Here is a 13,432-nt window from a genome sequence, read left to right as displayed (position 1 = left end):
GATAAATTTGAGGCTCACTCCTAGGTTGAGTGACCTTGAAATTATTATTTCAGACTCTTTTTCCCCCCCTTTTTGGCTGCCATAACTAAACTTAGCTGATTTCTATATGCTCAATTCTAAAGATAGAAAAAAACTGTTCTACAGCCATATACATCCACTTACCCAATTCAGTCATCCTACAGAAGAAGGCACAGCCAGTTCTAGACAAAAGGAGTATTTTACATTTGACTATGGATGAAAGCATGCAACTAAACAAAGGGTACTCCAAGGGGATGTCAAGCACAAGCCAGCAAAGATAAAGATCTTAGGCTGGCAATAGTTTTTGGTACTTTCTATTATCCCATTTCATAAGTGATTATTCATAGAAATGGCTATAGTTGTAAGAGATACCTTTGTGTATTGAACCTAATTGTACATATTTGGTGGTGTTAGTTGTGAAATCATGCAACAGCATAAGCCTTATTGGCAAGGGTTTGGTTTAAATATCAGAAAACACCATGCTAACTTCACAGACCATTCCAACTATCATGAGAAGGAAATGTGAGGAAAGCCTGCTGGGGACTCCTGGAAAACTGTGCTCATTTGAAAAAGAAAACAAAAGTGTTCCATTTTCAGTCTCCAGACCCTGTTGTATGAGGTGAGGCTTGGTGCTCCTGCCGCCACCTTTCAGTCAAGAGGAGACAGGCCTGGGAGCAAAATGTAGGCTTCACTGAGGGCTACCTGATAGTGTGTCATATAATCCATCTTCCACATATGCCATTTTCAGTTGGACCTTTTCTTAGCTGGACAGGAAAGCATCCTTACTGCTACCAGATAATCATTACATCTCATATTCACAACTGGAAAACACCATTGATCTACCCATACTCACACATATTTATAATAGCTGTCTCTTCTTAAATCATTCCTTCAAACTTGTGTTTGTTTCTGGTCCCTATTTTGATGGTCTCTTTCTAAAACAGCAACTCAACTTTATGATCCATCCACTATTAGTATCCGGTTTAGATGGTTTGGTATAATATTAAAGTATCCTTCTGGTTTCAGAGACAGAAATACCACAGCCTCTTCTAGTGACATAGCAATTCCTGAAATATATTGCCCATAATTTGTCAAATTTTATGGATGCTGGCAAGATTTAAGGCTTAATATGTTGTTTATAAATAGGAAGCTCTTGTACATTTCCATAAGGTTAATAGCCAAGAAAATGTAATGAGGATATTGAGTGTGTGTACATATAATTTTCACAGAACACATCCTTCAAAACTACCCTAAAAGAAATTTGAAGAAGAGGCTGAGAATCCTGTAATTATTTTTAAAGTGTCTTAATAAACAAGAAAGAAGTTTGTGGTTGCAATTTTCTAAACATGTCAAACCTAACACAAGATGCCTTGTTTTCACAAAAATAAAAAGCTGGGATGAGAGGGTAATTCAGTGGTAGAATTCTCACCGGCCAGGTGGGAGACCAAGGTTCGATTTCTGGCCTATGCACTTCTCAAAAAAACAAACAAACAGACAAACAAAAGAAACCAACAAAAACGAACAAACAAAAAATTCAACAAATTGTGCTGCAATAACAGGATACTCACATGGAAAAAGAACGAAATGTGGCCTCAACATACAGCATACAAAAAAAAAAAAAAAGCCAACATAAGTGCATGGACCTCTGATGACAAAGTCTCTAAGACAAACATGGGGCTGCCATCCACGGAGCTCAGGAGGTCATGTGCCCTTGAAATGTCCTAGTGCGGGAAGGCTAGGCTATGAAACATCAAGGCTGACGAAGCAAGCTCATAATGGAAACTGCAGGCGTGAAGGACCAGGATTCCTGAGACGACTGGCTGCTGTCTTCAGAACACTCCATGTTCTTGTAGTAGTGTAGAGAATATATTAACATTTATTAATACTTACAATGTGATTGGTTCTATTATAAATGAATGGCATACATGCAAGCACTATTATGATTCCCAGTTTTCAAATGAGTCAACTGAGGCACAAAGAGGAGAGATGAGCACCTTATAGAGAGTCTCCCAGGCACAGCAAAGCCATGATTGGAACCCAGGCTCCTGGGCTCTTGAGGCCATGCTTGTAATCATGATGTCACAATTGCTTCTCTCAGTAGAGGGACCACTGTTAGGTGGAGCATAGCAGACCTAAGGAAAAACAGGTGATGACAATGATCTGAGGTGCTTCCTAGGTCTTTGAAATATTATACAAAAATGTAAGAAATTTGGTGTGGAAATCATCTGGCTAAGCCCCCTCTTTTACAACTGAGTAACCTGAGACCCAGAGAGGCACACTGACTCGCTAAAGCAAGACAGGCAGTCAGTGCTAAGACCAGAGCTAGAACTCAGGTCTCTTCATTTCCAGCTCAGAGAGTGACACTTCAAACTGACGAAGAGCGCCGCCAGCAAGATTATAAAGACCTCATCCAAACTGACCAGGTATACAAGCCTTCTGTATAACATACCAAATAGACACATGGACTGTGGAGTTTGTTTGGAGGCAAGAAAGATAGGAAAGCTAGTGAAATCCAGAAGTCTTCCTTGATCCTTTCACCAGTTTCAGTCATCTGCCAACACCAGGTTTCTCTCTATCATGCCTTAAGGATCTCAGCTTCTGGCTCACTGTATGATTCCTGAACTCATTCTTAATGATTTCAGTCTCTGCACAGATCCTCTTTCAAATACCCTGACCTCTCAAGTCCCTTGACCTCCTCCCCTTAGAATGTCTTATCCACCAACCTAACCTTTAACTCCCATAGTCATATTTGACCTTGTCATGATCAGCAACTGAACCCATCCTAAATCTCAATTTCAAGGAGTCTGAACTCTAACCACCAATTTTTAAGTTCATCCCTCCATTATCTGACTCCAACAATCTTTACACCTGCCTACCTAGGAGTGGTAATCTATAAATCCCACCACCTTTTCACATGGTCCCTCTCTTATCCACACTTATTTCTCTATCTAGCAAAATTCTCTTGAATATATATTTAACTCCCTTGCTTCTCTCTTGTATTCACTTAGCCAAACTTACACCCTGCTTAAAGCTAATGACCCCCTACTAGGTATCTGCCACCACAAAGGGAGCATTGCTTGAGAAATAAACACCAAGCTGCCTGGGCTCACTTAAAATTCATGACCCTTAGGCTAAAGTGGGTCTTAATGCTGCCTATTTTTAGACAGTAGTACTAAGGACTGTACTGGAGGTTTCAGGCCTGTGTTTGTCAAAGCAAAGTGGACTCCTCAAGATTCACAGAAATTAGATGTGGAGGTTCCAGAAGCTGCCTCACTGGACGTACAATGTCAAATGACACAAGTCATTCAGATATTCCATTGCATTCTCTCATTCTCTGGCTTCAACCCAGGCTGAACTTGCATTGGGGGCATGGATGACGTGCCAATATTTGTATTCCACATGGATTTGCATGCAACCACCTGGTAGAACATGCAGTCAACAGAAACATGTCTAGTTCCTTGATCACTACATCTCTCCTCCTTTGTCAGTTAATAATACTTCTCGGCACATATAAAAGGTTCTGTGGTTGGCCATCTTGCCCATTTCTTCCTCTTTCTCTTTTTTTCAGCTTCTTTTGGGATAAGCAAATACAAGATGTTTCCATGTTATCCCTTTTGCAGGAAAAGACAAATATTTGTGCTTTTTTTCTTGTGTGTGTGTATGAGATGGGAAAAATACGCATAGAAACGTGAAAAAAAATTGAGCTTGATAATTTCATCACAGCATCATGAAACTGGTGGGCTTTTCATGGCTAGATTTATCTGGCAGTAGAGTGAGGAAACACTGTAAAATCCTGCATTAAATCTCTTATCAGAAAACACTTATGATAACGACAGCAAAACTAGATTCAGGAACTATTCCAAGCCATGGAGATTAGCAAGTAAGCACAGGCTCAAGTCCTAATACAATTCTGGAGAGACATAGAGGATTTAAAAAATCAACTAGCAAAAAAGGATTAAAAGGAGATGAAAACGGAAATGTTGACTTTGACATTCATTGGTCAATATCTTAGTTAAATACTACATTCATCTACGAAGTGATGGCTTCATCACTGTACTTCCACATTATTCTATAAATATTTGTTGATAAATCCGTCTTCTCCTCTGGATTAGAAACAATATGAAGGCAGGAAAAGTTGATTTCACCTTACTGACTCGAGCATCTAGCCCAGTGCTTCAGTATAGGCCTCAGGATAGCTTACTAGCTCAATATCATGAGCTCCCTGGAGTTAGCTTGGGTTCAAATCTTGGCTTTGTCATTTACTAGTAGAGTTATTACAGTTGGGTTACATAATGGTGACAGGCCTCTATTTTATAATCTGTGATATTGGTCTATATATCCAACGAAAGGATTATGGTAAATAAAAGCTGTAATAAAAGCAAAGTGTTCAGTGTATAGCATTTAGCACTCAACAAATGGTAAGTATTATAAAGTACTTGATAAAATAACAACATATGGTGCGCTGAACTCTGGTTGCTAGAAGCCATAGATAAAGGAAAAGGGCCAGCCTTGGCCTTTAGACTCGCCCAGTCCTCATGTAATAATACATTCTCTACTGATGCCTGGTCCTGTAGGGTGGGCTAAGGATCAATGTGATTGGACTCTGCTACGATTCAGGTGACACAAGACCCTTTCATAGTCACCATCTGCTAATGCCTACCAAACTCTCTGCCCTTTAAGTTTCATCTTTCATCATCTCTAGTCGAATTTTTTTTATTTAAACACTAGCATTTTGCCTTCGCAAATTACTTAGAGTGCACAAGCAAATCTCTGATCAACGAATAATTTTCTTAAACATGCATTTAAAATGCATGAGTTTATTCACCTAGAGCCCTTGGCTTAACAGGGAGAAACAGAAAGAGAGAGAGGGAGTGGAGTTCATCCAAAAAAAGTGTAGTGGTATTACAGCTCTGTTGGTGATTCATGGTAACAAAATTTAGGGCAAGAAGAAGAAAGCAATGGGATACAAGATTACATGCTGAAGGTGCCACACATGAGTGTAGAAGAGGAGGAAGTGAGCACAATCACCATCAAAATCACCTCATTTTTAAGATGGGGGAACTGAGGCCTTGACAAGTTAAATGATTTTGCCCATCACTACTCAGAGCCTGGCAATTCATTATGTGGGCTGTGGACCAGCTGCTTCAGTATCACCTGGAGCTCGTTGGAGACAGAATTGCAGGCTCCACCCATACCCCCTGAATCAGACCTTGTATTTTAATAAGATCCTCCAGGTAATTCACGCACACTAGTTTGAGAAATACTGATTATAGCTAGCTTGCTACTAATAAGTTCTTAAGTTAAATAATTCAAACTTAGCCCCTTGTTGTTATGTAAATTAGATGACAATCTTTGAATTTTTCAGAAAAGTTTAAATCCTTTGGCTCCAAATAATCAATCAATTTATGAAATTTAGACTTCAGATAAAGCTTTATGAAATGGCTCCTTTAAACCCTTAATGAATGACATTTTGTAGTAACACTGATATTAAGATGACTACACATACTTTCCTCATCTATAAAATGGAGATAATAACCATAGCTAAACTCAGAGGATCCTGAGATGATTAAGTTAATTCACGTAATGTGACATTGAGCAAGACCTAAATGAGCAGTACTACTAACTATGATTATTATCTTGTATAGCGTGATATTATGGGGTGAATTGTATCCCCCCAAAAGGCAGGTTCAAGTCCTAATCCTTGGTCCCCTGGTATGTGACCTTATTTGGAAATAGGTCTTTGCAGATGTAATGAAGTTAAGAGGATGTCATATTGGATTAGGATGGGCCCTAAATCCAATATTACTGAGGTCCTTATAGGAGGGAAATTTGGATACAGAGACACACAGAGGAGAGAAGGTCAGACGAAGATGGACTGAGATCGGAGTGATGTTCCTGGCCCAGGAACCCCAAAACTGGTTGGTAAGCCTCAGAGGCTAGAAGAGGCAAGAAAAGATTCTTCCTACAGGTTTCAGAAGGATCATGGCCCTGCGACACCTTGATTTTGGACTTCCGGCCTCCAGAACTGTGAGACTTTAAATTTCTGCTGTTTTAAGCTGCCTACTTTGTGGTACTTTGTCACAGCAGACCTCTACAAACTAACACGGAAGTGGTATGGAAGATACCGCCTTTCTCATCTACCCCGCTATCTGTGAGCAATGTTTGCAGTTGTAGCCAGCACTGGGAAGAAAAAGAGTCTGGGCCATAGAAGAGAGCTGGAAAATATCTTGCCTGGGAGATAAGGCAACAGTTGACATTAAGGAATTATTTCACTGAAGGGGGACTAAAAGTGTAATGTCATGAGCCACTATGGACAGACATGGAAATAGTAATTTTTTTTTGAATTAGTAATTCTTAAGTAAAATTTGTGAATATAATTTACAGTACTGAGTAATGAATCCTTTTCAAATACAAATATTACTCTGTGTAAGACGACGTTTAATTCAGAATTTGAGGCTGCTACAAAAACATTTTTTGAAGAATCAATAAAGGCTGGATTATTGATTTGATGTACCAAAACAGCACGAGTTGGCAGGAGCACATGTGCTCAATGCCCAAGTGCCCATAATGAGCCCAGTGTGGGAGGAGCTGCCTTCAGGGAACAAAGATTCTTGTACAGACTAAGACAACAACTGCATAATGAACCAGCCAAATTGTCTATCCACTTATTTCAGGTGCGGGTCCAGGATGCTAGTGAGACACAACTGGCAAAGCACTCAACCCAAAAAGAAGGCAAACAAATGTCAAAAACTAAAAATCGCATTATAACTTGTGTTCCCTACTTACTAGTTTTCAACAATGATTTTCCAAGATGTCCAGGAAGGGAATCCCATAGAGGGAGCCTGGGGGTGACATAACTCAGAGACTGTTGCTATAAGCACAGCTAGGTGGATGGATTTAAAAGGCTGTGAAGACCACGGTTGAGGAGGCTACCACAGAAGCCAAAAGAGCGCAAATTATGATTTAGAGGGACCAGAGAGAGGAAGAGAAACCTTTGCTTCCTCTGGCCAAGAGCAAGAGGGTTCCCACATGCTTGCAGGCTTGCCAGGCCAGAGAAACCGGAGCTCAAAGCTGCCAGCACCTCTTTACCCCATCAGTCCTCACTTTGGGGAAAGTTTTGCATAGGTTTTTACTGATATGAAACATTCCCCTTAGGACAGGTCAATTAGATTAAGCAACAAAACAAGTTTCTTATTTCCTTATGGTATACATATATGTATGTATATATATATTACTACCTTGTACAAATAATGAAAAACTGCTAACACTTTAATGCTAGGTACAAAAAACTGTTATCTGGGCGGGCCGCGGTGGCTCAGCGGGCAAAGTGCTTGCCTGCTATGCCGGAGGACCTCGGTTCGATTCCCGGCCCCAGCCCATGTAACAAAAAACGGAAAAACAAAATACAATAAAACAAGAAAATGTTTAAAGATGTTTCCCTTTCTTCCTTCCTTCCTTCCTTCTCTCTGTCTTTAAAAAAAAAAAAAAAAAAAAAAAAAAAACTGTTATCTAGGAAGAAAAGCAATTTACCAGAATAAAACCTGAACATATAAAGGTATAGCTGCTGATTAAGTGCTGTTGGTTGGAGGAGCTGGGGTTAGGCTAGAAAGCAGAGAGATTTGTTGTCTGAGGTGTGCTGAGCCTAAGCTGATACAGGGCCCAATCTTACCCACTAGATGAAACCAGCAGTGAAAATGAAATCAAATAAAGCAGCAACCCAGCCCTAAGCCCAACTCCTGATTGAAACAAAAAGATTACCTCTAGTCACCTCAGTTATTGGAAGAGGTCTTTCTGGGGGTAAATACCATATATCTGTTTCTATGTTCTTTAAAACAAAACTTAAAAGTATAAGTGAAGAGGCAGAAAAACAATGGCCCATAACAAAGAGGGAAAAAAAAGGTCAGTAGAAGACCAGCAGATAATTATGTTGTTAGAAATAACAGACAAGGACTTCAAAAGACTATTAAGAATATGTCAAAGACTTTAAAGAAAAAAAAAGATAAAATGAGTAGAACATGAATAATTTCAGTAGAGAAATGAAAATTCTAAAGAGCGAGCCAAAAGAAATGCTATACTTGAAAACTACAATATCTAGAACGATGAATGCATCAAATAGTCTTAAGGGCACAACAGAAAAAAAATATTAGTAAGTTCCAGGATAAATGAATAAAAATGATTAAAAATAAACAGAGAGAAAAAACTGTCAACAATAAAAACTTTAAAGCCTCTTCACGTCCACATTATTTTTTACTTCAAAGCATGTGATCTTCTCAAGAATCCTTAAAAACCATTTTTCTTGTTTACTTCATTCTTGGAAGTCATTTTACCTGAAATTTCACATTCTGGTTGATATCAGCCACACGGAACTGCTTCAGGAAGCGCTCGTCCTCGCTCCAAAACAGCCTGATGTCAGGGATATCGTAGAGGATCATGGCCAGCCTCTCCAACCCCAGGCCAAAGGCCCAGCCGATCTTCTCTTGGGCGCCAGCTACAATTAGAAACATAACAATCGTTTCAAAAAGTGGAAAGGGTACCATGACAAAAAGACCTAAAAAATGGGCAAAAGAATTGAATAGACCTTTCTCAAAAAAAGATAAACAATAAGCACATGAAAAGACACTGAATATCATTAGCTACTAGGGAAATGCAAATCAAACCACAATGAGATATCACTTTCACACCCACCAGGATGGACATTAATTAAAAAACAACAGACAAACAAACATAGAAAATAAATGTTTTTGAGGGTGTGGAGAAATAGGAACCCTCCTGCACTGTTGGTGGGAACTGTAAAATGCTGCAGCCACTAGGGAAAACAATTTGGCACTTCCTCAGAAAGGTAAACAGAACTACCGTAACTTGGCACCTCCACTACTAGGTATATATCCAAAGGAGTTGAATTTAGGGACTCAAACAGATACTTTTACCAATGTTCATAGCAGCACTATTCACAATGTCACAAATGTCCATCAGCAGATAAGTGGATAAACAAAATGTTACCACATAAAATGGAATATTATTTAGCTATAAAAAAATTGATTCGATTCCCGGCCATGCACCTCCCAAAACAAACAAAGAAGAAAGCAAACAAAAAAGCCCCAAACATACAAAAATTCAACAAACAGTGCTGCAATAAGGGGATACTCACATGGAAAAAGAATGAAGTGTGACCCCCGCCATACAGCATACAAAACAAACAAAAAAATGAAGTTCTAATACATGCTATAACATACATAAACCTTGATGACATCATGTTGGGGAAATAAGCCAGACACAAATGGACAAATGTTGCCATATTCCACAGATGAGTTATCTTGAAAGGGCACATTCATAGAGACAGAAAGTAGAATAGTGGTACTAGGGTCTGGGTGCAGAGGAAAATGGAGAGTTATAGCTTAACAGGTATAACAGTTTAGGTGATGAAAACATTCTGGAAATAGTGGCTAAAAGTTATACAACATTGACAGTGTACTTAATGCCACTGAATTGTAAACTTAATAGTTATAATGGTAAATATTATATTATGTATATTTTACCACAGTAAGAAAATACTAAAAAAAAAAAAATTATAAAGATCAGACAAACAGATACTACTCCCTGATAACTATCAGCAGCATGGACTGGGTGCCTGCTGGAGGGAAGGCTCTGGGGAGGGCACAGAGACATCTCAGTGTGTGCTCAGTCTTCTGTTTTCCTTTTGCCCCACATTTCTTTGCCACTCTAGAGTCCCACTATCTCCAATATTACCTTTCATTCCTGATTACATTCCAGCCTCTATTAAGCCCTGGTGGTTGCCTCTGAGCTATAATTTTTACTATAATCCTAACATGCCCTGACTCAAGTATTTACTTATGTGCAGGTTACCGGGTGGGGAGAGAAGACCATTTGTCCCCAAGCGGTTTATTAGGTGGGCAGGTATGTTCAAAACAAACCACAGTCTACTCTCAACATTAACGGAAAAGTGTGCCAGGCCTTCAGGGCCCCTTCCCTTCCCTGAAACACCACAACCCTTGAGATGAGAGCAGCCACGCCTGGGTGAAAGGCAGACCCAGCACTGCTCACTCCACAGGGAATGCCTACTGTCCAGATGATGCCAATGCCACACATTCTAAGGTTTATTTCACATGTCAGGCAGACCACGAGAGGAGATACACATTACACATAAGGAAGGCAAGGGAGCAAGTCAGACTGCTGGAAAAGCTTCAGCAGAGAGCTCATGAAAGGAGCATAACGTCAACAGGACATGAAAGGTAAGGTGGGATGCAGCGGAGGGCTGAACTCTTGAGATGTGGCCCCAGAATCCACCCCTGGTACACAGGCCCTGCGGGATGCCCACCCCCACGTGTGGGCAGGACTGTGGATATGATGGGATGATGGCCTCTTTGACAGAAGACTCTGTCTTGGGTGACTGGAGAGAAAAGCAGCTGCCATGTTGTGACAGATTTGGGACCAGAGGGTGACCCCGAGGAGCCGAGAGGGCCTCTGAAAGCCAGCAAGCAAACCAGGGCCTCAGTCCTACAACAATAAGGAACTGAATCCTGCTGAGAACCTGGATGATCTGGAAGAGGTCCTGAGCCCTAAAGGAGAAGGAAGCCTGGCTGACACCCTGATTTCTGCCTAGAGGGACTCTGAGCAGAGGAATCTGCCTGATGTGGGGAAGCTGGGAGATGATAAATTTGTGTTGTTTTAAGTCACTAAATATGAGGTCAGAGGTAAGCTGTTATGAAGCAGTAGAAATCTAATACTGATGGAAAACATAGAGCAAGGTGAAAGGAAATTTCAGACCAAGGGAAGCCTTTTGATGGCAGGAGGACAGACACATGATACAGGGAGGTCCACAGGTGGAATTTGCAAGCACTGATCAGGCAGGGCTGTTGTGAGCAGGACACTGGGGAGTGGGTCAGCTTCCAACCAGGGGCCACTCTCACCATCTTACATGAAACAATGAGGATGCGTATAACACAACAGGAGCCACAAAGGGGTGGGAGCTCCTGGAGGGGTATATACATTTAAAAAATGTTCACAAAAGGAAAAGTGATACAAAAAGTAAGAGAATGGCCCAATAAGTGGGAAGGACAGTACACTTTAAAGTGTCTAGGTAAGTGCTGAGAGAATCTGGGCAGGTAAGAAGGAACACCCAGTGAGGAGGAGGAAGGGAAAGTATTTGTCACAGGAACCCAGGAGATGATAAACAAGGGTCAGCAACTTCTGACCACTTCTCGACTGCCTTAGAAATCATTGAAGAGGGAGGCAAAAAATTTTAGAGTAATTTATGCTGATGCATGAAAATCTTACTAAAGAGATGCTGGTGACTAAATACATGAAAATTAATACAACCCTAATACACCATATTATAAGATTTCTTTTTCTTTCTTTTTTTTCTTTATTTCATACCACCCAGTCATGACACCCGCATTGTTTTTCATTTCTGGTTGCAATAAAAATTTTTACAAGAGTTTGGAAAACAATATGGCAATACACAAGAAGACCCATGGAAATGTTCAGAAACTTTATGATTTTAGCTGGGAAATTATCCTAAGGAAATCATTTGACAGAAGCAAAAAGATAAATGAAGGAAGATATTATAGCAGTATTACTTAAAAGCAAAAGCATGGGAACAGCCCAAGCGTCTAAAATTAGGGAATGGCTTAAAAATCATACCACAATTTAATGTAGTCATTAAAAATCACAATTACAGAGATAAATGTTAAGTGACAGAGTACAATGAAATATGAAAAATATGACAGTGAATGTTCACTGTGATACTACTATTTATAGTACAAATGAGGGATGTAATGTAGATGATTATAATAGGTGATAGTTTTAAAACAGTTTTCTGTATTTGTCTTTGCAAATAAAAAAATAAAAACGCAAGGTGGGAGTATTACTGTTGCTTCTTGATTTAGGCTTTTTCTTTGATTGTGAAACCTTTTTGATTTTACATATCAAATTTTTAGAGAAAACCTACCCCCAGGAGCCCCATATCTGCAGCGCTGAATGAACAGCAGAGTTAGGGTATTCGATTCTTTTTTCATTCATTTAAACATTTTTTATTGTGAAATATAACATATATACAAAAAAAAAGAAAAATCAATAATTTTCAAAGTACACTCCAGCAACAAGCTACAGAACAGACTTCATAATTTGGTATGGGTTACCATTCCCCAGTTTCAGATTTTTCCTCCTAGCTGCTCCAAAACACTGGAGGCTAAAAAATATCAGTACTCAGCAGTTGTACTCATTTGTTAAATCCTTTTATAATTCTTTGTTATAACTCTTCCTTCTCCTTTGATCCTTTTCCTACTCTATAAGAATCTTTGGGGTATGCCCTTTCTAACTTTTCCATGTTGAAAGGGGTGTTGATAAAATAGGATAGGGGGATGGAATTAGTTGATAGTCTTGGAGTGGCTGGCTTCTCCGGTTTCAGATTGGAAACAATGTCCACCAATAGGGAACTGGTTAAATAAATGATGCTGTGCCCATATAATGGAATATTATTATAAAAGTTTCTGACAGGTTTCAAAAACTGAAAACTTTTTAAAGAAGCGCTTGTCTTCTTCATTTTGGATGTAGAAAGAGCTGGGCAAATGTGGGATAAAGGTGAGGGAGACTTTAGACTAAATACCTTTTTATATAACAAGAAATATTTCAGAAAATAAAATTGACTAGATAAAATACAGTAATTTATTTTCTGCCTCCCCCCAGCCCCACCCCAGGATGTTATAAGAAGTCAAAGAACTCCTTTTTTGCTAACAATGGTACAAAACTTTCAGAAGAATCATGATCAGTAGGACCGTTGCAGCTAGGATTGGTCTCTTTTTCCCTCCACGAGTCAACACATTTCTAAGCCTGGAAAACTGGCGTCATCATCTGTGGCCACAGTTCCTTACAAGCCCCACCCTTGAACCTCAGCGAGCAAGTGATTGCTTCAATCAATGCGGACCATGAAGTGAGACTATGTGACTTCTGAGGTCAGGTCAGAAAAGGCCACTTCAACTGCCTGCTCTTCTTGGAAGGCTTACTTTCTGGACACGCCTTCTCAGGGTGCCTGCTCCTTCTCAGAAGGGTCCCTCTTGACCTCAGCCACCATGCTGTGAGAAGTGCCCGAGTCTTCAAGCCCCCTAGCTCATCAGCAGTCATGGGATGAAGAAGACTCAAGAGCATTCCATCCCGCAGCTGTTCAAATCACCCCCGGAAAGTGTTTAAGTCTTCCCAGCAGAGGCCTGAGAAATTATAAATGAGACTCAGACCATCTCCGTTGCGTTCTGTCTGAATTTGTGCACACAGAGTAAAACAATGATGCTGTTTTAAGCTGCTAGGCTTGGAGTGGTGTGTTTCACAGGAAGAATTAACCAGAACATTATTGCTCTTTTAAAATCATCTGGGTTTTGCTTTGATAAGAAATACTTCCTGT

The 13,432-nt window shown here is 39.9% G+C and overlaps 1 protein-coding gene and 1 long non-coding RNA gene across 7 annotated transcripts in view; one reads left to right on the top strand and one right to left on the bottom strand.

Moving 5' to 3' along the window:
• FARS2 (phenylalanyl-tRNA synthetase 2, mitochondrial) overlaps positions 1 to 13,432 on the bottom strand; it is a 611,740-nt gene that overhangs the window by 258,602 nt on the left and 339,706 nt on the right. For all 6 annotated transcript variants that reach the window (XM_077143769.1, XM_077143770.1, XM_077143768.1 and 3 more), the window contains exon 5: positions 8,346 to 8,506. In XM_077143769.1, coding sequence (XP_076999884.1) covers positions 8,346 to 8,506 — 161 coding nt within the window. The remainder of the gene's footprint in view (positions 1 to 8,345; positions 8,507 to 13,432) is intronic.
• On the top strand, positions 1,921 to 13,334 carry LOC143669175 (uncharacterized). Its single transcript, XR_013168763.1, has 2 exons — positions 1,921 to 2,441; positions 12,735 to 13,334. It is a non-coding gene; the product is annotated as an uncharacterized LOC143669175 (long non-coding RNA).

This window comes from Tamandua tetradactyla, chromosome 25 (genome assembly GCF_023851605.1).
Source record: "Tamandua tetradactyla isolate mTamTet1 chromosome 25, mTamTet1.pri, whole genome shotgun sequence".
Taxonomy (NCBI): Eukaryota; Metazoa; Chordata; class Mammalia; order Pilosa; family Myrmecophagidae; genus Tamandua; species Tamandua tetradactyla.
Note: the sequence above shows the minus strand (reverse complement) of the source record. Positions and strands in the feature narration are given on the sequence as shown.